General features: G+C 37.0%; 1 protein-coding gene across 6 annotated transcripts in view; it reads right to left on the bottom strand.

Moving 5' to 3' along the window:
- Positions 1-24,266, bottom strand: part of Marf1 (meiosis regulator and mRNA stability factor 1-like protein) — an 818,555-nt gene that overhangs the window by 462,964 nt on the left and 331,325 nt on the right. For all 6 annotated transcript variants that reach the window (XM_067150043.2, XM_067150047.2, XM_067150048.2 and 3 more), the window contains exon 12: positions 16,859-17,014. In XM_067150043.2, coding sequence (XP_067006144.2) covers positions 16,859-17,014 — 156 coding nt within the window. The remainder of the gene's footprint in view (positions 1-16,858; positions 17,015-24,266) is intronic.

Raw genomic sequence — 24,266 nt, 5'->3', positions numbered from 1 at the left:
CCACCTTCCAATGCATATATTATTTGTGTTATCAAAAGAGACCACTGCCTTTGGCTCCAAGAAGAGTGTTCTCTTTGACATAAATATATGCATTGAAAGGTGCAAATCTCAATTTTAATTAGACAGCATCAATGCAGATATCTAATAACGAAGTTTATCAATTGTGATAAAATGTTTCATCCATCAGCCCCCCCACCATTATGCCCCATTCGGAAGACAATTTATGCAGTCTTGCCACGACCAGCACAGATTTTGTATACTCGCTCTTGCCAGATCACACCTGATACAGGTTTGGTCAGTTCCAAAACCTCATGGTATGGAGGTGACACAAACCTTTAAACACTGCTACACCATTGTTAGGGAAATGTTTACTTAGTCATGTGAATATTTTCGGTACATATAATCAATGTGAAAACAACTGAATAATGTTATTGTCTTTACGTCCCACTAACTACTTCTACGATTTTTGGAGACACCAATGGGCATGAATTTAGTTCCCTAGTGAAAGCATGGACAGTGACCACAAATTGTTGGTAGTAGACTTCAAACATAAGGCAAATGAAACGCAGAAACTTATTACGAAAAAACCAAGGGTTAAAACTTGGAAGTTGCAAGAAGTCCAAATAAAGGAAGAACACAAACTAAGGATTCAACAGAGTTTGCCGAAGTGTGAAGTAACCAGCATTAATGAAGAATGGAAGGCCTTCAAAGACACCTTTGTGGGAGAAGCCAAAAACCTATGTGGAGTTACAAGTTCTATCAAAAGAAAAAAGGAGACACCATGGTGGAATGATAGAGTGAAAACAGCGGTGAAAGAAAGAAACCAAATAAAGAAAGCACTGGACAAGGAAAAACAAAAACAGGGACAAGAACGAAATGAACAAGAAATACAAAGACTTCAAGGAGTATACAGGAACAAGAAACTTGCTGTAAAGAACAGTGTAAGGGAAGAAAAAGAGAAGAAATGGAATGAGTTTGCAGACAAACTGGAAGAGGACAGTAGAGGAAATATGAAATTGCTATACATAGTGAAAAACAAGCGAAGGGATCAAGAGACCATAACAGCAATAGAACGTGATGATGGAACTCTGGCACAAGAAGAGGGAGAAATTAAATAAGAACTCAAGATCTATTTCGAAAAGCTGCTGAATGGAGATACAGAAAACATAACGGATAGAGGAGAGCCAAGTCGAGGAACCACAAATGAACCACCAATTACGTGGCTTGAGGTTGAAAATGCGCTCAAGAGCATGAAGAAAGGAAAGGCAGTGGGCATAGATGAACTAAGTGCAGATATGCTGAAAGCAGCGGGAGTTCCAGGAATCCAATGGCTCTATAGACTGCTCAACAAGATATGGGAGGAAAATACTATTCCTGAGGACTGGAAGATGGGCGTCATTGTACCTCTGTTAGGGAAAGGAAGCCGACGAAAATGTACTAATTACCGTGGTATCACACTACTGTCTCATGTCCTGAAAATATTGGAAAAAATAATAGAGACCAGAATCAGAGATATTGTTGAACCAATTTTGGAAGAAGAGCAGTATGGTTTCAGACCAGGAAGGTCAACTACAGACCTTATATTTGCAATTAGGATGCTAATGGAAAAATACTGGGAGAAGAACAAGCCTTTATTTCTAATATTTTTGGACACTGAGAAAGCATACGATAGTGTACCAAGGGAAAGAATTTGGCAATGCATGAAAGAACTTCAAGTGCGAGACAGCCTCATAGACAAAGTGAAAATGTTGTCTAGTGGGAACAGAAGCTGTATTCAAGTAGGATGTGGTTTGTCGGACTGGTTTGAAACAAGGAGAGGAGTGCAGCAGGGCAGCTCATTGTCACCACTTCTATTTATTATTGTAATGGATGTAGTAATGAAATCTATTAAAAGGAAAGAACATGGAGATATCAAAGCCTTCACATTTGCAGATGATGTTGCGATCTGGAGTGACTCAGAAGAGGAATTGGGAGAGAGAATACAAAGCTGGAATGAGGAGTTTAAGAAATATGGTTTAAACATCAGCAAGACCAAGACGGTGGTGATGAAAGTGTATGGGGAAGGAGCAGAACCAATAGTCATGTTAAATGAAGCTCAACTGGACAGCGTTCCAGTTTTCAAATACTTGGGTAGCGTTATATCAAATGACAACCTAGCAAAACATGAGGTGAACAATCGAATCAATAAGGCAACACAATTTTACCACCAGGTAAGACACCTGCTGTGGGATGAGCAAATACCCATGAAAACAAAAATGACATTGTACAAGTCCTATTATACACCAATTCTTACATACAGTCTCGAAACCACAACACTGACCAATAGAGATAATTCCAAACTTCAGGCAGCTGAAATGAAATTCCTACGCACTATGATCCAGAAAACCAGGAAAGACAAGATTAGGAATGAGAAAATTAGAGAAGTAGGAATAGATGATTCACTCCTCAATAAGATTCAGATATCAAGACTGAAGTGGTTTGGTCACATGAAGAGGATGCCAGTAAACAGAACTGCAAGGAAGGAATTTGACAGAAAGGTAGAAGGAAGACGACCCGTGGGAAGGCCACGAAGGAAATGGATAGATTTAGTTAAGAGCGATGTACTGCTGAGAGGTCATGATTGGGACAAGTTGGTGGAGGAAGAATGGTACAAGGACAGGATGAGATGGAGGAGGCTCATATACCACACCCGGGAAACTGGAGATGGTTTAGGATGATGATGATGAGTTTTTACGTGCCAGTAAATCTACCGACAAAAGGCTGACGTATTTGAGTACCTTCAGATACCACCGGACTGAGCCAGGATCGAATGCCAAGTCGCGGGTCAGAAGACCAACGCCTCAATTGTCTAAGCTACTCGGCCCAGCAAAAACGATTGAATGTTAATAAATATGGTGATTGAAGATGCATAACTAACATTGCTCCTCTGGCCTGAATATAGATTTCAATGGTAAACTGCATGATCTGGGTAAGTTTTTATATTTATATGGTATATACCAAAATAGTTTTACTCACTGCATCAATTTTGTAAAACATGTTGATTTTTGTGTGTTTGCAATTTTTGTAAGATAGACTAAGATTCTCATAATGCTTTGGCACTGCTTGTGGCTCCAAATAGCCTATGCAGTGGTCTGCATTATATGCACTAGTCATGCATCTTAGTAGGTATGCTAGCTACCAAGTGATGGGCAAAACTTGACATACTGGGGCAAAATGCTGGTGACCAAGAATTAGTTAGTTGGAAAATGTATTATGTTCAATACCGGACCACTTGTATTGGACTTATGAATTTACTCCTACAAGACAAATATTTCAGGTTCCCTTTAGGAACCAATGTGTATATCATGAAGTGTGGCATTACATGGAAGTGCAACATGGGCAATAACTGGCACAGAAGAAGAACACAAACTTTTGAAATGTGGTGTTACAGAACAATGCTGAAGGTGACATGGGTAGATCAAATCAAGAATGATGAGATAATGTACTGAATTGGTGAGAGTCGAATGATTTGGTGAAATTGGAGGAGAGAGAGATTGATAGGACACATCTTAAAAGCACAGAGGACTTGTTAGTTTCTGGGGGAAGTCTAGTTGGTATGAATGGTAATGGTACACCAAGTCATGAACATGACAAACAGATTAGAGTATGTATATATATATTTAAGACGCAGTAGTTACTTAGAAATTAAAAGGTTAACACAGGAAAAGGTGACAAGGAGAGCCGTGTCAAACCAGCCTATGGACTGATGACCCGAACAATAGGAATGTAGAAAGTTAGTGATACTTTCTTTTTAAATGATGATGCTGGTTGTTATTTAACACAATCACTACCACTGACGCTTTAAAGCATCAAGGTGATATATGCTGCAATGCCGCTGCCACTTTAATCAGTACTGAAGAACAGGTCAAGCCCAGCCTGTCTCATCATAAGAAGAAGTAGGATTGACAATTTTATACTAATGAAGATTTAATTAAAATGTTAGAGGTTTGTGACAGCGAATCTGATATATTGACAGGCAGTGAAGACGAGTGGAGGAATTCTGATAGTGAAATTGACAACAGTGCGCTGAATGAAGACGCAGCATTTGTGAAAATGGCAATCAACATCCACAAATGAAGAGAAAATTAATTGGGCAGGTGATTCAATAGGAATGACTTTTTCCAGTTTACTAAGAACGAAGGCCTTATTTGCCCGGAAGGCAACCAGCCTACTGATTACTTCAGTCTTTTATTGGAAGCTCTATATCTCCAAGAAGTTGTAGACGAAATTAATTATAATGCATACAGATATTTCTGGGTACAGAAACTAAAGACAAATCGCGAATATGTCAGTGGAAAGACATAACTTAAGATGAGCTACTGATATTTTTAGGTGTGTTTCTCCACATTGGTAACGTGAAAATGAATAGGTTACAGAATTATTGGAAGAAAAATGTTTTATTCAATAATAAAGGCATTTCAGCGAGTATGAGTCACAATGGTTTTCTTCCGATATTTCCCTCCCCTCGGAACCATATGACCTTGCCGCAGTGGAGAGGCCTGCATGTGGCAATGAAGCAGATAGCAGAGCCGTAGGAGCAACCATACCGGACTGGTATCTATCGAGAGACCAGAAACGGGGTAGCAGCCTTTTGGAAGTTGCAAGGACGGCAGTCTAGAGGAGTGACTGATATGGTCTTGTAATATTATGTAACATGGCTTAGTCATGTTGACACTGCCACACGGCTGAAAGGTAAAATAGTCCCCCATTCGGATCTCTGGGTGGAGACTACACAAGAGTCAGTACCTGGAATGTTAGAAGTTTGAGTGGCAGGTTAGATAATCTGAAAAGGGAGATGGATCGACTAAAATTAGATGTAGTTGGTGTAAATGAAGTACGTTGGCAGGAAGAGCAGGATTCTTGGTCAGACGATAATAGAATTATCAACACAAAATCAAACGGGGGAAAGCAGGAGTTGGTTTAATAATGAATAAGAAAATAGGGCACCAGGTAAGCTACTTCGACAGGCATAGTGAAAGGATTATTGTTGTCAAGATAGACACAAAGGCAATGCCTACCACAATAGTGCAGGTCTATATGCCTACTAGTTCAGCGGATGATGAAATCGAAAGAATATATGAAGATATACAAGATTTTATACAATATATAAAAGGCGATGAAAATCTAATTGTGATGGAAGAGTGGAATACAGTGGTAGGCCAAGGAAGAGAAGGTAGCATAGTACGAGAATACAGATTGGGACAAAGGAATGAAAGAGGAAGCCAACTGATTGAATTCTGCACCGATCATAATTTTGTCCTTGCTAACACTTGGTTCAAACACCACAAACAAGGGATGTATACATGGACAAGGCCTGGAGACACTGGAAGGTATCAAATAGACTTCATTATGATGAGACAAAAATTCAGAAACCAGGTGTTGGATTGCAAAACTTTCCCAGGAGCAGATGTGGACTGACCACAATCTGCTGGTCATGAAATGCCAACTAAAACTGAAGAAATTGAAGAAAGGAAGGAACGCAAGGAGATGGGATCTAGACAAGTTGAACGAAAAGTGTGAGGGATTGTTTTAAGGAACATGTAACACAAGGACTACATGAAAAGGCTGTACGAAAAACAGTAGAGGAAGAATGGACAGTCATGAAGAATGAGATCAGTAAGGCTAGTGAAGAAAAGTTAGGAGAAAAGGAAACATCAACTGAGAAACAGTGGATAACTCAAGAGATACTAGACCTGATTGACGAACGATGAAAGTACAAGAATGCAAAAAAATGTGGTGGGCAGAAAAGAATACAGGCGAATAAGGAATGAAGTAGATAGAAAGTGCAGGACAGCTAAGGAGGAATGGCTGAAAGAGAAGTGCAAGGATGTTGAAGGTTGTATGGTCGTAGGAAAGGTAGATGCTACATACAGGCAAATCAAGGAAACCTTTGGAGAAAGGAAAAGTAGTTGTATGAATATTAAAAGCTTAGATGGAAAACCACTTCTAGGGAAAGAAGACAAATCAGAAAGATGGGAGGACCATATCCAACAGTTTTATCAAGGTAAAGAAGTAGATGAAGGGTTCTGGAACAAGAAGAAGCTGTTGATGCTGATGACATGGGAGACCCAATTTTGAGGTCAGAATTCGACAGAGCTTTGAGACACCTAAGTAGGAACAAGGCCCAAGGAATTGATGACATACCCTCAGATTACTGTCTGCTTTAGGAGAATCCAGAACGGAGAGGTTATTCCGTTTAGTGTGTAAGATGTATGATACAGGAAAAGTGCCATCCGATTTTCGGCAGAATGTAGTTATACCTATTCCCAAGAAAGCTGGTGCACACAACTGTGAAAACTACCGCACCATTAGTTTAGTACCCCACGCCTGCAAAATTTTTACACGTATTTACAGAAGAATGGAAAGACAAGTTGAAACCGAGTTGGGAGAAGATCAATTTGGCTTCAGAAGAAATGTGGGAACACGTGAAGCAATCCTGACTTTATGTCTGATCTTAGGGGACCGAATTGAGAAATACAAGCCCACGTACGTAGCTATCATAGATCTGATTGGACCATGCTGTTTGAGCGAGATTCTGAAGGTGACCGGGATCAGATACCGAGAAAGGGAAATATCTACAACCTTTACAAAAATCAGTCTGTAGTAATAATCGAGGGCTTAAAAAAAAAAAGGAGCAATCCAGAAAGGAGTGAGGCAAGGCTGCAGTTTGTCCCCTCTCCTATTCAGTGTTTACACAGAACAAACAGTAAAGGAAATCAAAGAGGAATTCGAAAAGGGAATCAAAATCCAAGGAGAGGAAATCAAAACCCTGAGCTTTGCTGATGATATTATTTTATCTAACTCTGCAGAAGATCTGGAGAAATTGCTGAATGGTATGGACAGAGTCTTGGAGGACTGTAGACTTCTTACAGTTGTCAATACACTTAATTCATAACGTACAAGCTACCTTCACATTGTCAAATGATTCAGCTGTTAATAAACTCATATTCTTGACAACATTTTAACATCGCTTCAAATTGAGATGGTCCACAGAGGTCCAATTTTAACAGTTCTTCAACCTTTAATCTACAACTTTTTTATCTTCTCGTCACTGTGTTCTACATTTCTACCAAATGCCTACGACTTTCGTCTTTTGTCTCCTAGAAAGGAATATGTGATCTCCTGAGCAACCTTCAACATTATTTTCTCAATATTACTTTCTGAATAAATATAACTGATTGGCATTCTCGTCATAGACTACTTGTAACCGCCAATCGGTCAACTTAATTTTATAGCAATCTTACTACTTGTTCATCACAGTCTGTTGCTTTGTCCATTTTACTTGTAATAGCAACCTTTTAATGTCAATAATTTTAATACATTCTCCTTTGTAATTCTTCACATTATTAAAAAAAAAAAAAATTTAAACCAACACTGTTATTTTTAATGTTAATTTTAGTTTAAGTCTCTTCAAGACTTTTTAAAAATCAATTTCACCTTATTATATGTTTTTCAATTGCTTAGTTTTTATTCCGAGGTTACGACAATGGCTGATGATGCCTTCATACTAGGCGAAACATGTACCATTTTTAGTTAATAGATCAATGTAAATCATCCAAGACAATGACTTAGTATTGATTAGGTGGTCAATTTAATAAATAACTTACTGTTATTATTCTAATCAAATATTATCAATACGGATCAAAAATGATATTTATTACATGTAATGTCTAGGTCAATCAGCATACTGTCTATGGTGCAGTGTCATCTGTCACGAATAGACGTACAATTAGAGCTCTCAGCACTTGTGCCATTCGTAAACATTACGTGGACATAATTAGCATGTTTGTATTTCTATTATTTCATTATTTGTTTAAAAATATGTTTAACAATAAAACTGAATTTTGTCAAAATTTGGGACAAACTGATGTTTATTTACAATAATGTGCTCTCTGATCTGTTACGCTGTGCAATCTTATACTAATAATTAGTACAAAAGAAAAGTATTGCTCGATGCCTTAAAGCGTCAGATGGCACTCTCATCCGAAACACGTCCTAAAGTGCCACTGACACTTTAAAGCAGCAAAAAATAAATATTGTTTTATGTGTGTAATATTTACTTTTTTAACTCGATGGACACATTTTTGATAAAATTTAGTGCCATTTGTTAGGATTGACTGATACTGCCAAAACGGCTCCGGACAAAGATATTTTAGAAAATGGTGGCAGCGAACGTGTTAAAGGGGCCTAACACCTACGTCATCGGCCCCTAATGGTACTAGATAAGACAAAATGTAATGACAATTGAAATTCCAAAATTCATCCACTGACCAGAATTCAAAACAATAATGAATAAATGAATATGAATTTTAAAATAATCAGCAGATCCTACTCAAAATATTGAAAGTTAAAATTCCAAAATCCATCCATTGACTAGAATTCAAAAAGACACTGATTATGAACTTAGAACAATCAGTAGATCCAAACTACAATGCCCTACCTTCCCTTAAAATAACTTAAAACAATGCCGTAAACTGAACAACGGACTGCTTCCTAAGCAAAATATTAAATCGATGATGCTGTCTATATTGTCCAAAGGGGTTCTACAATCCAGGTTACTGGCCCATCATAATGTACTAATTGCTGGGTAAAATAGAACCACGGAGTTCCTTGTATAGCGATACTATTCACAAGTAATTTAGACTCCCGGTGTTCCTCATATAGTGGTACTAATCAGTTACTGGAAACACACAGTGAACCAACCCCAGTACTACTGATCACAGGCTCGTGGTGTTCCTCAAATAGTGGTACTATTCGCAAGTAAAGTCGACCCACGGTGTTCCTGACATGGTGGTACTAATCACATGGTTCAAAACCCATCTTCGCTTGGTCGCCCCCTTGAGACACGTCTTACGATAGGCAGGGGATACCGTGGGTGTGTTCTTCGCCTGCATCCCCCATCCACAGGGGGGTAATATTTTTTCAAATTCCTGACTTCTAGTGAAGAGATCTCTCGCTCTTTCTTTGAACATTACAGCTGCCATGTAAGCTATCTTATATTTCATACAAACTGATGATTAGAGACAGGAATTTGCCTGTTTTATTCAGAAACGTAGGTTTTTGAGATATAAATCTGTTTCAGGGCCTTTTTAGTTAGACTTCTTTTGTTTTATTGTGCCTATAAAGGCCTTTCTGAGGTTTGTGCCTATCTGGAGTATAATTGCCTATTTGATGCCTTTTGACTGTATTTTAAAGTTGGTTTTCTTCCAATAGTGGTACTAATCGCAAGTAAAGTTGACCCATGGTGTTGTAGCTGGTGTGCTCAACTTTCTCGATTTTCAATATCTGTTCACCACACGGACAAAAACAGGAATTTCTGGAAGTCACCAGAAATAGTGCTTGGGAAATGCCAAAGAAATATTGTCTTAAATCCTATTGGCTGAAGCAGTGGATCACAGAGGATCCCAATTTCACTATGGATGGAAGGGTAGTCTTCTGCCAAGCTTGCTGTAAGGAGGTAAGTTCATTTGTTCCTTTAATCTTTTTTGTGATTGAGAACTACGATCGTATTTCATTGTAGCATTTATAGGCCTATTAATTTATGTGTTGTAGCAAGTTGTTTTGTTGCAATGCTGTATTTAGTCATGATCTTTCAATAATTTATACTGCTAAAATGTAAATAATCATGTAATTCCAGGACGAGGAGTTAGAACGTGGGTCGTCTCGTCACAGAGAGGATTAAAATTAAAAATCGGTATTCTTAACTGTGATTAATTTTCTGTGAAAATAGAGATTTACAACTGAAATGGAATTTTTAACTCCCCCCACTTTTTTTAAATCATGAGTCACGTTCAACGGACTTATGTATAAACTCCAGTGAACTCTATTACGCTTCCGCTAAACCTTCGCAAAACATAGGTTGCAGATCCAATATGGTACGGCTAGGACGATGTCACAGAGGCTAGACTTACAACATAGCACAGCTTGGACGATGTTACAACGTGTTTAACAAGGCTGCCAAGACTATCATTACAAGACCAGGCCAGTGAAAAGACACTTGTTTGGGTTGGCGAGGTCTAGTTAGTAACTGTTGTGCAGGAGGGCAAGCAAAGAGTCTAGGGGGCATAAGCTCCCAGGTTAGGACCGCTTCGTGGCCAGCAAGCCTCTAGCATTCCCTAAAGTCTTGCTAAATTGTGACGAAAAGCAAGCTTATGGGCGCATGCCACGACAGTTTCAAATTATACATTATGAATTTCATTATGGTCTGTATTGACAACTGATCACTATCAAAGGTTAGAGAAGGGTCCAATGCCATTTACCAACAGAATGGTTTGGCCATGAGATCGCGAGCCTCAGGGATATTAGCAGAAATTTACTTAGATAATTTAGAATACACAAACATCTTTAACAAACCCATATTCAATAATATCTGCTACTGGGCTCGCTATGTAGATAATGTTCCGGCTATATTAAATCAAGACTTTGGAAATTCGACCAATACCCTATATAGTTTAAATGCCCTAGATCCAAATATCAATTTTATAATGAAATCTGAATCCCAACATAATCTAACTTAGAGTTAAGTATTACTAGACATCCCAACCGACTATTGTATAGCATATATTAGAAAACCAACTCAAACAGTTAATACAATCCAAAATGATTCTCTCCATCCGCAATCCCATAAAAAAAGCAACTCACTATAGTAAATAGAGCATTCACCATCCCCTTATCCAAAAGAGATCTTCAAAGTGAACTAAATGTTATACAAATAATAGCTAAATCAAACAGGTATAATGCACAATTTATCAATAAAATCAACACAACTAAAATATGCCAAATTTCTACTTTGAACAGAGAATCAGTAGACAAAAAAACCTTCCTCCTTCATGTTCAATAATATAAACATATACCAAATTACAAATATTTCCAAGAAACATAACCAACAAATAGCTTTTAAAACAAGTAATTTTTCAAATGTCTTTAATACACGTACTATCAATCAAACTAATGAGTACCGAGCTCGATAGCTGCAGTCGCTTAATTGCGGCCAGTATCCAGTATTCGGGAGATCGTGGGTTCGAACCCCACTGTCGGCAGCCCTGAAGATGGTTTTCCGTGGTTTCCCATTTTCACACCAGGCAAATGCTGGGGCTGTACCTTAATCAAGGCCACGGCCGCTTCCTTTCCACTCCCAGCCCTTCCCTGTCCCATCGTCGCCATAAGACCTATCTGTGTCGGTGCGACGTAAAGCAAATAACAAGAAGAAGAAACTAATGAGTTTTCTCAATCAGGTGTCTACAAACTGCAGTGCAATAACTGTGAAAGTACATATAGAGGACAAAGAGGACGTAATTTTTCAATAAGATACATGGAACATGTCAATACTTCAAGATACAATCGTTTCTCTGCCATGGCTCAACACATGACATCAAATGACCAAGATCTAAGCATATTAAAAGTGGGTAAGAAGGGCACCACGCTCAACATTTTGGAGAACTGTTACATTCATTTAGAACAGTACTTTAATCCTAACCATAATATTAATGAAATAAATGAAAAATCTAATATTCTATTTGATACCATTCCTATACACACACAAAGTATACACAGAAAAAGGACACATCAAGTCCACCAATCAGTTCAAACCTAGCTACTCAACCCCCACCTGCCCCTCCTCACACATCCCTCCTCCAACCCTTGCTATCATAAAATACACTCCTGTTCCCTCTTAACAGTAAATCTGGTGTTGGTGTCCGTATCAGAATGCACGCAACTTACGAAGAACACAGGGGTGAGTCTTGTATAGCTATATATATTTATCTCGATCTACTAGCTTCCCTTCTTTTCTCAATAACTTACTTCAAATTACTTTCTTTTCAGACATTCACTTCACTTCACTTCAAATCACATAAAAATCAAATCAAATCACTACATCTGATAAAAAGGAATACCTTTTAAAAATTACGAATGTTCCCCTTCAAGCTACATAAAGTCATTAACCATATTACATTGACCAAATAAATTATAAATCAAGTTGCTCGTCTATACAGATAGAGATGCCAACTTCCAGATCAACTCAAAAACATTTGACTGCAGTAGGAATGACGATATAGTTCGCCATCAACCACGACTGTTTCGATGTGTCATTTAGTTTCAAGTTTGGATGTGGTGTTTGAACTTCATGAATGTTTTAAATTGACTTTAAATTGTGGCATACCAAAGTGTTTAATTTATTATTGGTTATACGTGTACATATGTCTTCCAATTGCAGCGTGGCTGAAGATGGCCCATGTATATGGGGTTGAAACTAGTCCCAGTTTTATAAGACATTATACAAGCTTATGGAATTGAATAAGTGGACCCTTCTCTACCCTTTGATAGTAATTTCAAATTATGCGGTTTTCTAATTTTCAACGAGGGTGGCAGCCTTGTGGACACACGATGCAGGATCTATTGCAGGCAACAGAAAATAGTCTTCATGACAACTGACCCAGCTGATTACAGCCAGCAAACAGCAACAAATAAAATGCTCTCAAATTTGAGATTTATAGTGCCTCCATTTTAATTTTTCTATATAAGTAAGAATACTGCTAGGGGCAGCTTGGTGGGTCCCTGGCAAGCTTGAAGGAAGGATCTATCCGTAACGCTACTCGGGTATCGTTTCATGTCATTTTTTTTTCATCCAGTGAACTCGACACGATACTGCCAAATTATAACTGGAAAATCTTTGAGGGCATATTTCTATGTAATTTACGAATTCCGCTGTTCCTACTTTATAGTTTTATACCTATGGAAACATCTCTAATAGTCTTTATTTTGTTTATGAAACAAATGCTGTACTGTACTGTACTGAGCATTATTGCCAATTAGCCCAACTGTAGAAATTTAAGATATAGGAACATTGTAATTTATGGCAATTTTATTATTTTTCATATCAAATGTGGGAAAAATGCCATGTAGGTCAATATGGAAATACTGTGATGCATCTACCACAAGTACACAAAGGTGTATCAACGCAACCTTTCTATCAGTTCACTGAAAACAGTGACCTACAACAGTTTTCTTCAGACCTATGCACTGCAATGGTGGGAGCTAATATCCCCCTGCATAAACTGGAGCATCAAACATTCAAAGAATTTTTAGGAAAATACATGAGCAATGTAATACCATGACCCTCAACGCTACGGAAGAATTACCTGCGATCAACATACTTTTTGTTAAGTTTGAATAGTCATTTTATAGCAGTGAACACTCAAGTTAGATTCAAATTATGTTTCAATCTTCTCTGTGTATGAGAAGTGGGTACTCTACTGTTCAAATCTTCAGGATTTTATCTCACTGCCCTGACAACTGGCCTGTGCCTGCAGGTCATTCATGCCATGGATGAAGAGGATGCTGCCTGTATAAGAGAAGCTAAGAAATTTTTGTCCTGCCCATTGGTCCCATCTGATTTGGCATTCATGAAGGCAAACAGCTGCAATCACCTGTTGGAGAAAAGTGGCATGCTCCTGGTGGAGTCATTTAGGATTGTGGAAGAAGTAGGGGGAAGTTTTGACTGAACCTCTGGGAAGATAGCTGCTGTCAGCAAAAAGTTCAATAGGGTCCTGCAGTGGAATCCAGGATGGAAAGCGATGGTAAAAGTAGCCAGGGTTGTAAGAGGTAAGGTAGATGAAACAATGGAATTAAGAGCAGATGAAGTGGCTTCATTGAAGGTTTGTCCAATCACTTAATGTGCTGTTGAGAGATCTTTCTCTCAGTACAAAAACATTCTGCATGACAGAAGAACAGAATTGTTACTGGAAAACATTGGAAAGCTGCTTGTTGTGAACTCCTTTTATAGTAATTGAGTGTGTAAGTAATTGTTTTCATGCCCATTTTGTTGTCTACTTTACACATTAGTGCCAAAATACAGGCCTATTTTGGCTATTTTAAGAGCATATACGCCTGCCTAATTTAACTGCTTTAATGTGCCTATAATTCTGATCTCTACTGATGATCATACTGCTGTATATACCTGCAAACACTCTCTCTCTGTGTGTGTGTGTGTGTGTGTGCGTGCGTGCGTGCGTGCGTGCGTGCGTGCGTGCGTGTGTGTGTGTGGCTGCATTAAATATTTACAGTATATTCAAAACTAACACTATGGTACAATAAATTATTAACTTATGAGGAAGTTGCCATGCTGTTGTCTTCCTTAGTGTAGTCCAGCATCTGATCTGCATTACCAATATGCTAGAGTAAATACAAACTTTTCTGGAGCAAACCAAGAACAACTGTGCCAGAGTGACATGGAGATGACATGCGAGTTGTCTATTTGCAAAACTGGCCATCTCCAAATGGTTCAATTATTCAGGACACCGAGAAAACATATATAATCTTAATAAAGAGGTTTGGAATTACTTGTATTTGCTTTATCACTTATAAACAGCATTGTAATGAATGTTACAGAATGCCAGAACAGTGGTTTAATAGAGCAAATGCCTGAAAAACCTTACATCTGATCTGCTTTTGACAAGCTCTATTGGTGAAAAATATATAATTTTTCATTTGGAAATGCTAGGCGGGCAATAATTCCATTGTGGAGATTTATCTCCCATACGCAGTTATCAGATTGTGCCTCTTATAATGGGCTTCTGATAAGTTCACCTGCATACACCCCAGTGTCAGTGGGTAGGGTCTGACACATCCCACTCTGATGAGCCTAGTGTCAGACCTAAGACGAAGCGCTTGTTAATAGAGCAAATGCCTGATAAACCTTACGTCTGAATGCCAATGTTTTATTCGTATAATTATTTGAAATATTTAAAGTTCAAATTTGGAGATGACCGGGTTCGCGCCAAACTAAAGAAACTGAAGGAATGAAAATGTACAAAAAAATGCTTTACTTAAAAGTTAACTTAAAAAAATCAATGCAGTATAAAAAGCCAAAGTATTTACACAAAATCAACCACAGTAAAATTTTTAAAATTAAACTTCAAGAAACATTAAACAATTAATTTAACATTAATGTCATTGTCTACACTGTGCTCACATCCATCTCCCTCATCTTATGGGTTGTTATGTGGAAGGTTATTGTTATCAATGAGTTCTTTGTAAACCTTAAGCACTTCAACATTTCTCCACCGAGTCCCAAAATGTTTAGTGAATAGAGATTCAAGCAAGATATTTTGCCTTATATTGTTTACTATTTTACCAGCATGAATAACTTTTGGATTCATCATCAACACATTTTTGCCTTTCTTACAAACGCCTAATTTTGTTCCAACATCTATTCCATAGTTGGGTTCACTCTGAATTAACACTGGATATCCTCCTTTTGATTTGGTCAAAATAAAACTTTTCGAAGCAGAAAATTTGAAGTGCCATTTCCCTGTAGGCTTGAAAATAGAAATACATTCTGTTTTCCAGACAAAGTGGGAAACATTGTCATCTTTTCCTAGATGAAATAATTTGCCATACTGAGGAAGAACATTATGAAATTCCTGACGTTGTATTAAAGTTTCTATTTTCTTTGTTCGTTTTTCAATAAGCTTGAAAACTATCGGATGGTAAAAAGGAATGGCTTGTCACATGGAAAATTAACTCAATTTCCTTAATGATTTTAGGTGCCTTTGTGACAAACCAAAAGGAGAGCATTGATATAATAACAGAATTTTTGTTCTGCCCCCCCCCCCCCACATCCATCAGCAAAATACCTTATGAAATAAACATTGAACATATCAGTAGTATTTAGCTTATGATAAAGCACTGATGCTATTTCATTGCCTTTTTCTGGCCCTTTCAAGTAACACTTCATCAACCTTAGTGCCCATTTTTTGAAACAAAGATAATAGCTACACAGTTCTATGATAAAAAGCACAACTTTCCTTACAATGGAACTACAACACCTACAATAGTCACCATGAATCATCTGTTCTTTCCCACATTATTGCTGCGATCGCTCTGCCCTCTAGCGTTACAGGAGATGGCCGGTATTGCAACTCATAACCATACACGGACGGCCGTGTTTGCAACTAACTTCAATTTTTTATGAAGTAAATAAGCTGGATGGAGGCTGAGCTTGCAGCTAATAGTTTGCTACCTTGTGTAAAAGGGGACAGAACACATTCAGCACAAAAGTGTTTTTTTTTTTCGTTTTTTTGTTTGTTTTTTTGTTTTTTGTTTTTTTTTTGTTTTTTTGGAGATGGTCGGTTTTGCAAATAGATGACTCCTGCAATGTTAGCTTTCTTACAAAAAGTGAAGTTATTTCATTCAAAAACAAATGCAAGACATCCATGGCTAACCTTACACCCCATAATTACCTTTCAACCTACACATTTTACTCATGGTTGCACATCCAGAGAGTATCGTTTTAGTCATCTGATCACATATCTCATTTTCTTGTTCTGGAAACTGGGCCTTATGTCTGAAATGCCTAGCGGTTACTGTTAGTCAGCTCAACACTAGCTTTTCTCCCTCCAATCACGTACCTTACTGCAACTCTCGTCCTCATAGTTTGGTCTTCCTGCAGCATGATTACCAATATGCTCTGCCTCTTCACTACAGAGTTTTTCTCTAGCTCTGTATGACCTGTAACGATAACCTAACACCAGCCAGCCTTAACACGTTGTACCACCATAATTGATACGATACAAATGATGCCATATCTACGCAGCGTGCTTCTCGGCTGCGGTGGGAACAATTGCCGACAGAGTGGGAAGAAAATTTTCCAACTTCCTAATTTCTGTATGTCATGAGTACTGTACCAAACCTGACACAATTAATACCCACACCCCAACCTTCAACAATCAAATTTGGAAAAAGAATATGTGGTAATTTCTCATGTGTTTATACACTGCTCTTCACTATTATTGCAACATTAAAGGAAAACGTTACCTACCATTACAAACTCTCGAAATAATGAAATCAATATTCTCCTCATATCTTTCACTCCAACAGTTGCATCAAGGTTAGTAACATGTAACTCCACAGGTTCTCTGGACGGCCCATCATTTTGAGTCACCTTTGGAGTTTTTGAAATGGGATGGAAGAAATGCTGCAACAATAAACCAGAAAAACATCAAACCAGGTGGAGTAGTGTTCACTTTACGACTATGCTAGAATAGCAAATTCTTTTTGAGATGTGAAAATATTTCCAGTTTTACGGATTGAAGGCAATCTCCTGATCCTGAAAGTCTACAAAATGTTAACAGAAAAATAAAAAACTAAGGCGCTTCTCAGCCTGACAACACTTTGGAAGTGAACAATATACTAGATTACAACATGTACTACATTGTTCAATAAGTAATGCACATCATTTGTTTTCTCATCATTGGCAGTTTACTTACAACATGGAATAGACCACATCATTCCCAAACTTATTAGCTATAAATAACATTATTCAACATACTGTGCATTCAAATCTACAACTTTCCTTTTCAAGAACCTCTATACTACTATGGTATCACTCAGCCCGTTCCCCTCCACAACCACGTTCAGACTTCACATAACTACCTCACAGGTGTCATATCGCCACCTCATGGAGTGCACCTTTAAGGGGACCAAACAAATAAAACCCAAATGGAGCAAGATCTGGACTGTATGGTGGATGAGAAAGAACAGTCAACCCAAATTTTGCAATTGCTTCAGAGGTGGGCAAGCTTGTGTGTGATCTTGCACTGTCATGTTCAATAAGGATGTTGCTAACATCTTTATGTGACTATCGTGCTGAACAAGGGTCTTCAGTTTTTCAGATTTCCTATGTAAACTTCTCAGGTTCTTGTGTAACCAGCAGGCAATGTGCCAATCAGAATAACCTTCAGAATCCCAGAACAAGGTAATAACTTTGCCAGCTGAGGGTCCTGACCTCAACTTTTTCTTGCGAGGAGAATTCGTCTGATGCCACTCCATGGACTGTAGTTTCGTTTTTGGCTCAAAATGATGAATCCACAATTCATCCCCTGTGACATTTTTACATCAGAAATAATTATCAGACTTGTGATGTTCAAGCAACTCAACAAAAATTATCCTTCTTTGTTCCGTATTCTCGTCATTTAAGCACCTAAGGACCCACTTGGAACAAAACATTTGAATAGCCTAGCAGTGGATAATACTGTAGTGTTGGCACTACCAAAAGAGATTTCAAGTTGAGCAGCAACTTTTTGCCCTGAATAAGCCTGTCTGCACGTTGAGCAGTTAAACAGGAGTATTACACTATAACATACTGGTAAAAACATTCTTAAACAAGGAATAAAATTACACACTATTAAACAAAGAAAGACATGTTTTGTTCTTAAAACAATATAATTTGAATCTAGCAAGTCACATTCAATATTTGGAAATATTTATTTCTGTCAAAACACCTATGAATTTGAAATTTGGAACTTATCTTAATGAAGTGCTGCCTTGTTTCAACTTCAGCATACAATGAGTGGGATATGAAAAAACGTTGCTCTATCATTGGCACCAATAGAAACAGCTGACAGTCCACTGCCCTCTATAACATCACACTCTAACCCTGGTCAGGGGTCAATGACATTCTGTATGTCCGCTTCAGGTGCATAACCCCTAGTGTTCCCTTATTAATTATATTACAATTCTTTCTTAAACACTATGCAAGGGTTCTTTGTGAGTAATGAATGGTCTGCCTATTATACTAGTAATTTTATTTTTAATTAGAGAGTCCTTGTAAGATGTTATTTTTAGTAATAAATGGCAAACTATTTAAAGATAGTCTCGAGTAGCGAGGATGGTGCGTCCAGAGAACTTGCTACAGATAAGTGTCCTAACCCACAGTGCAGACCTTTATGACAGATTACCTCCTATGGGATTCAGTAAGTACTAATGTAACGAGTGTAAATGTAGTCTGGATGTTAACACATCTTAATTTCCCGTTTCCAGCTTCCGGGGTCGGGTTGTGAACCAATGACCTCCATCACTGCCTGCCTCTCCAACACTTGTCTCCTTTTTTAAGTACATCATCTAGTTTTCCATCTCCTTTTCCCTATGCACTCCCACAATAAATATGTCCACCTCTTTCAGGGTCTTCCTGTTAACTTCTCTGAAAGCATTTTTTTTTTCTTCACACACTCTTCTCCCATTCTCATCATATGCCCATCAGCATTTTTGTTTCTATCCTGTCTTGAAATTTCAAGATTCCTGTCCTTTTCCTTCTCTCTTCATTTCTATTCTTTTTGGTCCTGCCCTCCATACCTCTTAGGAATTTCATCTCTGCTGCCTGTATTCTACTCTCCTCTTGTTTTGTTGTAGTCCACGATCCAGTTGCATAGGTTAGTATGGGTTCATAATTAAGTTGAATATAATACTTTCTTACATTTCTTCGGGACATCTTGGTTCCAAAGAATACCCCTTACACTCTGGTAGAAGCCGTTTGCTTGTTGTATCCTTTTCCCAATTTCCTCGGTTATCTTTCCATCTTCTGTGATCACACTTCCCAAGTACTTGAAACTTAAGCATTTCCAGAATTTTACCATTCAATTTTTCTTTTCCTTCCTTCCTTCCCCTTGTCATCACTAGTTTTACTTTTTTCTGTGTTTACTTTCATCCCAAATTTTTCTCTCTCTCGATTCCATACATCTACTTGTTTCTGCACTTCTGTTTCATCCTCAACCCATATCATTATATCATCTGCAAACAACATGGCTTTTGTTGCCTGTCTTCCCAATCTCTTTTTAATGTTTTTATGAATTTCATCCATGACTATGTTCAATAGTATGGGGGATAGTACACTTCCCTGTCAAAGACCACTTTCAACTTTAAACCTTTATTTTATTTTTTCTTGTACTAGTCTTCACACTACTAACACAATTTTTGTACATAGCTTTTATCATTTGCACTTCCATTCTGTCAACTTGTTTTTTCCTTAATGTGTCACATACCAACTGTCTGGGCGCACTGTCATAAGCTTTCTCAATGTCAATAAATGTCATCAGTATGTCTTTTCGAAACTCCCATCTTTTTTCCATCATATGTCTAATGTAAAGATCAGGTCAAACGATCCGTCCTTCCTAAAACCATACTGTTCTTCCATTCTCCTTCTAGCATCTTCCTCAGTCTTCCTTCCAATACTCTCTCAAATATCTTAGCTAAATATCGGGATAATTAAACCCTTACCCCACTCTTTTGGGATCTCTCTTCCTCCAGATTATTCTAAATAATCTCTACAACCACTGTAGGCCTATTGGTCCTGCTGCTTTTATCATTTCCGTAGTTACCTCATCCACTCCTGCTGGTTTTGTATGGCTTTCTTTATTTCTAACATCGATATCTTCTTTTCTTGTTCTTCTTTCCCCATTGTTTCTTTTTGCTCCTTCTCATCTACCAGTTCACTGTATTTAATATTTAGCAATTCTGAGAAGTATTCTTCCCGTCTTTTTAGTACGTCACCACTTTGCGTCAATATCTGCCCTGATACTGTATAGGCTTTTGGGCTTATGCCGTGTCAAAAAATTAGGTGAAATTCTTAAGTTTTGCAGATAACTGTGCTCTACATCCTCAGAAGAAATCCTGACTGTCTACGAGAAAGGCTTCTTAAACAATGCCTCTTTAAAATTTAGACATTATATTAGAAGTGGAAATGGTATGTTCATTCGCCACCAGATAGCTCCCAGGACGTGGCACAACGCTGGTGTTCGAAGTGGAAGCTGATCGAACCATCAGAAACAGTCTAGGCGGTTCACATAACGTGTACGTAACACATGATATTGACTAATTTCATGTTTTAATCCGTATTCAAATCTGTTGATATACAATAATAAAGTTTTATTATGAATCCACCTGTTCAATACATTATAATGTTGTTACATTTAAAATAACTTCATTAGTTAAAAAGTTATATATGGGACATGTTTCGCTCCCTTATAGAGCATCATCAGCCAAATCTGAATCTCAAATAATTGTTATTTACGTAAATAAAGACTTAAGAACTATTAGAACATTTTTGACAAACTTAAAACTTATTCTATTAGAAAATCATAAAATATAAAATCTTTGTATACATTGCTTAATTACATGTGCTTAATAGGAAGATACATTAAAATTATGGAAGAGAGAGTACTAAAATATAAAATAAAATATATATCATGTCCAAAATCCTAGAAAGACATGAAGATCAATCTTAGGAGCTAAATTTGAGGATTTTCTTAGCAATGAGATCTGGTAAAAAAGTTATTTATCCCTTGTGGATAAGAGTCTATAAAGATTCAAATTTATCGTCAATTTGATGATTGAACTTATAACAGGATAAATGTTGGTCTTCAAGAAATTTAAATGCTTGTTGTCATGTGACCTCGGCGAATGCTGTTGAAAAGATATGTTCTTATAGATGTCAATGACTGTTCGTTGAACTAATAGATTTGATAAGGATGATTGAAAGGGACGTAAATCAACGTAAATAGAACAGACAGTCGCCACATAACCTCGGACAACACCAAACCGACAAACAGCAATTGGAGGGACATTCGACAAGATAAACCAAGCAGTAGCTTTCAAGACAAACGTTGATTTACGTCCCTTTCAATCATCCTTATCAAATCCATTAGTTCAACGAATGGTCATTGACATCTATAAGAACATATCTTTTGAACAGCATTTGCCGAGGTCACATAACAAGCATTTAAATTTCTTGAAGACCAACATTTATCCTGTTATAAGTTCAATCATCAAATTGACGATAAATTTGAATCTTTATAGACTCTTATCCACAAGGGATAAATAACTTTTTTACCAGATCTCATTGCTAAGAAAATCCTCAAATTTAGCTCCTAAGATTGATCTTCACGTCTTTCTAGGATTTTGGACATGATATATATTTTATTTTATATTTTAGTACTCTCTCTTCCATAATTTTAAATGTATCTTCCTATTAAGCACATGTAATTAAGCAATGTATACAAAGATTTTATATTTTATGATTTTCTAATAGAATAAGTTTTAAGTTTGTCAAAAATGTTCTAATAGTTCTTAAGTCTTTATTTACGTAAATAACAATTATTTGAGATTCAGATTTGGCTGATGATGCTCTATAAGGGAGCGAAACATGTCCCATATATAACTTTTTAACTAATGAAGTTATTTTAAATGTAACAACATTATAATGTACTGAACAGGTGGATGCATAATAAAACTTTATTATTGTATAACACATGATATTGACAGGTATACGACACACACAAGCCTGGAATGAAACATCTGGTGACAAGGAACATACGAATCTGGAAAACACCGATCCGAATGGTACAGAAACTATCAAGTAAACAAAACGCCACCACCCGAGAACCAAACAGGAATGGGAAAAATATGTTGTTCTCAATTACATTAACAAGAGCACATAGTAAACAGCTAACATTTTCAAGAAACAAGGTCCAAAAGTAGCCTTTATTTATACTAAGTGGTCGAAACATGTCCTGTAAGTTTTAATTTTATTCAATTTTGCCTGAGGCATTAATAAAGTATCGATTAGGTGGTTATTTATACTTACTTCTTGATTAAACATCGATACGGTCATGAAATGGACAACTTTTAATACAAAAGCGCATCAGCAAATGCAACTTGAACAAAAAAGTCCCGATCAATCAAACATCGATGATCTTCATTTAGGGCGGTTGCCCAGTGACAGTTTCTCTATCAATTGTTTACCTCATATTTACATTTATTTATAATTGTTTACCTAGCTTTTCCTTAAATATTTTCAGTGAACTTGGAAATTTATCAAACATTTCTCTAAGTCAGGTGTCTATGGACTCGAATGCCAGGGACCTAACTGCACTGCCACATATAGGCCAGACAAAATGTAATTTTTACACAAGACAGAACACAAAAAGGTGATCAGGTAATAAGGTACAATAGACATTCAGCCTTCAGAGAGCACATATGACAGTTCACATCATTTCACAGACATCAACACAGATCTAAAAATATTGCACATCAAAAATAAAATATATAAAAATCTTAGAATATAAAAGAAGCAGTTGAAATTTACACTGCAAGAAAAGATGATGAAACCATTCAATTTTTAAACATTCCTCCCTATTCACCCTACTTAGTTAACATGTGGACAACATTTACACATTTTATGTTAGTGCTTAATGAATCCCACGGGAGGTAATCACAGCCTTAAAAGTCTGGAATGTGGAATGAACTACTGCACAGTCCTCGCCATTCAAGACTATCTTTAAATCATTTTATCACTGACATCATACAAGAACACTCTAAAATGGTGAAATAAATAAATACAAAATAAAAAATTAATAAAGAATTACTGGTTTAATAGGCAGACCATTAAATGCTCATTAAGAACCATTGCATAGTTTCTTAGAAAATAATTGTAACAAAAGAAATAATAATACAGTTTTAGAAACATTTGCCGTACTCAGTTAACATAATAATAATAATATAAAAGAATTTATTGGACTCCAACCTATTCAATACATTACTGGATGTTAACATTTTTAGTTAAACATCGTTAAAATGGAGACATATTTCGCCCTCCATGTGGGGCATCATCAGTCATATCAAAGCACCTCAAAATTAAACCAGACGTCTGGTTGGAAATTATGAGCAATATATGTAAGAAAGAATACATTAAAAACACGTACAAAGTCCTATCCAAAACGAAATAACAACAGACTAGTTACACATAGTAAAATACGCTAGTGGTTTCTTAATATTAAAATGAGGTTATCATATGCACAGTATAAAAATGGAAGTAATCAAAGTCCGTATGATATTGAGTTCGATGGTAGTTCTGCGTAGTATATACAAATGTTGGCAAAATAAAACACAATTTATAATTACTGTACACTTATTTCTAATTGTTAAAATTGATGAGGTAAAACATTCCAATTTGTCTATTTGTAATTTGGCTCCAACCAAAATAATTCGCCCTAGGATTCTTGAGGTAGTCAAACTCCGTTGGTCACTCTCTATTTGAATGGAGTGCACAGTGCAAGTGAACAGCTTTTGTTGATTATAAACTGAGGCTGTGCTAAGACAGAGTTAAAACAATACCAGCTTCAAATGAAGATAGTTAAAAACATCATTAGGTTCTTCCTAGTTGACTAAAAATTTGCGTATATTTTGTTGTTGAAGTGTGGGAAAGTCAGTTGTTGGTTGAATGGGCAACGGTCGAAAATGTTGTGCAGTGCAATCGGTGTTTGAGCTGTCCTACATGTGAGGGAAATCTGAATATCAAGTTTACTAAAGAAGATGAGGACAATAATATCATCAATTTTTTAGACATTACAATCACCAGGACCTTAAACAATTTCGATTTCCAGATTCACAGAAAA

Source organism: Anabrus simplex, chromosome 6, assembly GCF_040414725.1.
Source record: "Anabrus simplex isolate iqAnaSimp1 chromosome 6, ASM4041472v1, whole genome shotgun sequence".
In the NCBI taxonomy this organism is placed as follows: Eukaryota; Metazoa; Arthropoda; class Insecta; order Orthoptera; family Tettigoniidae; genus Anabrus; species Anabrus simplex.
This window is presented reverse-complemented; position numbering and strand designations above follow the sequence as displayed.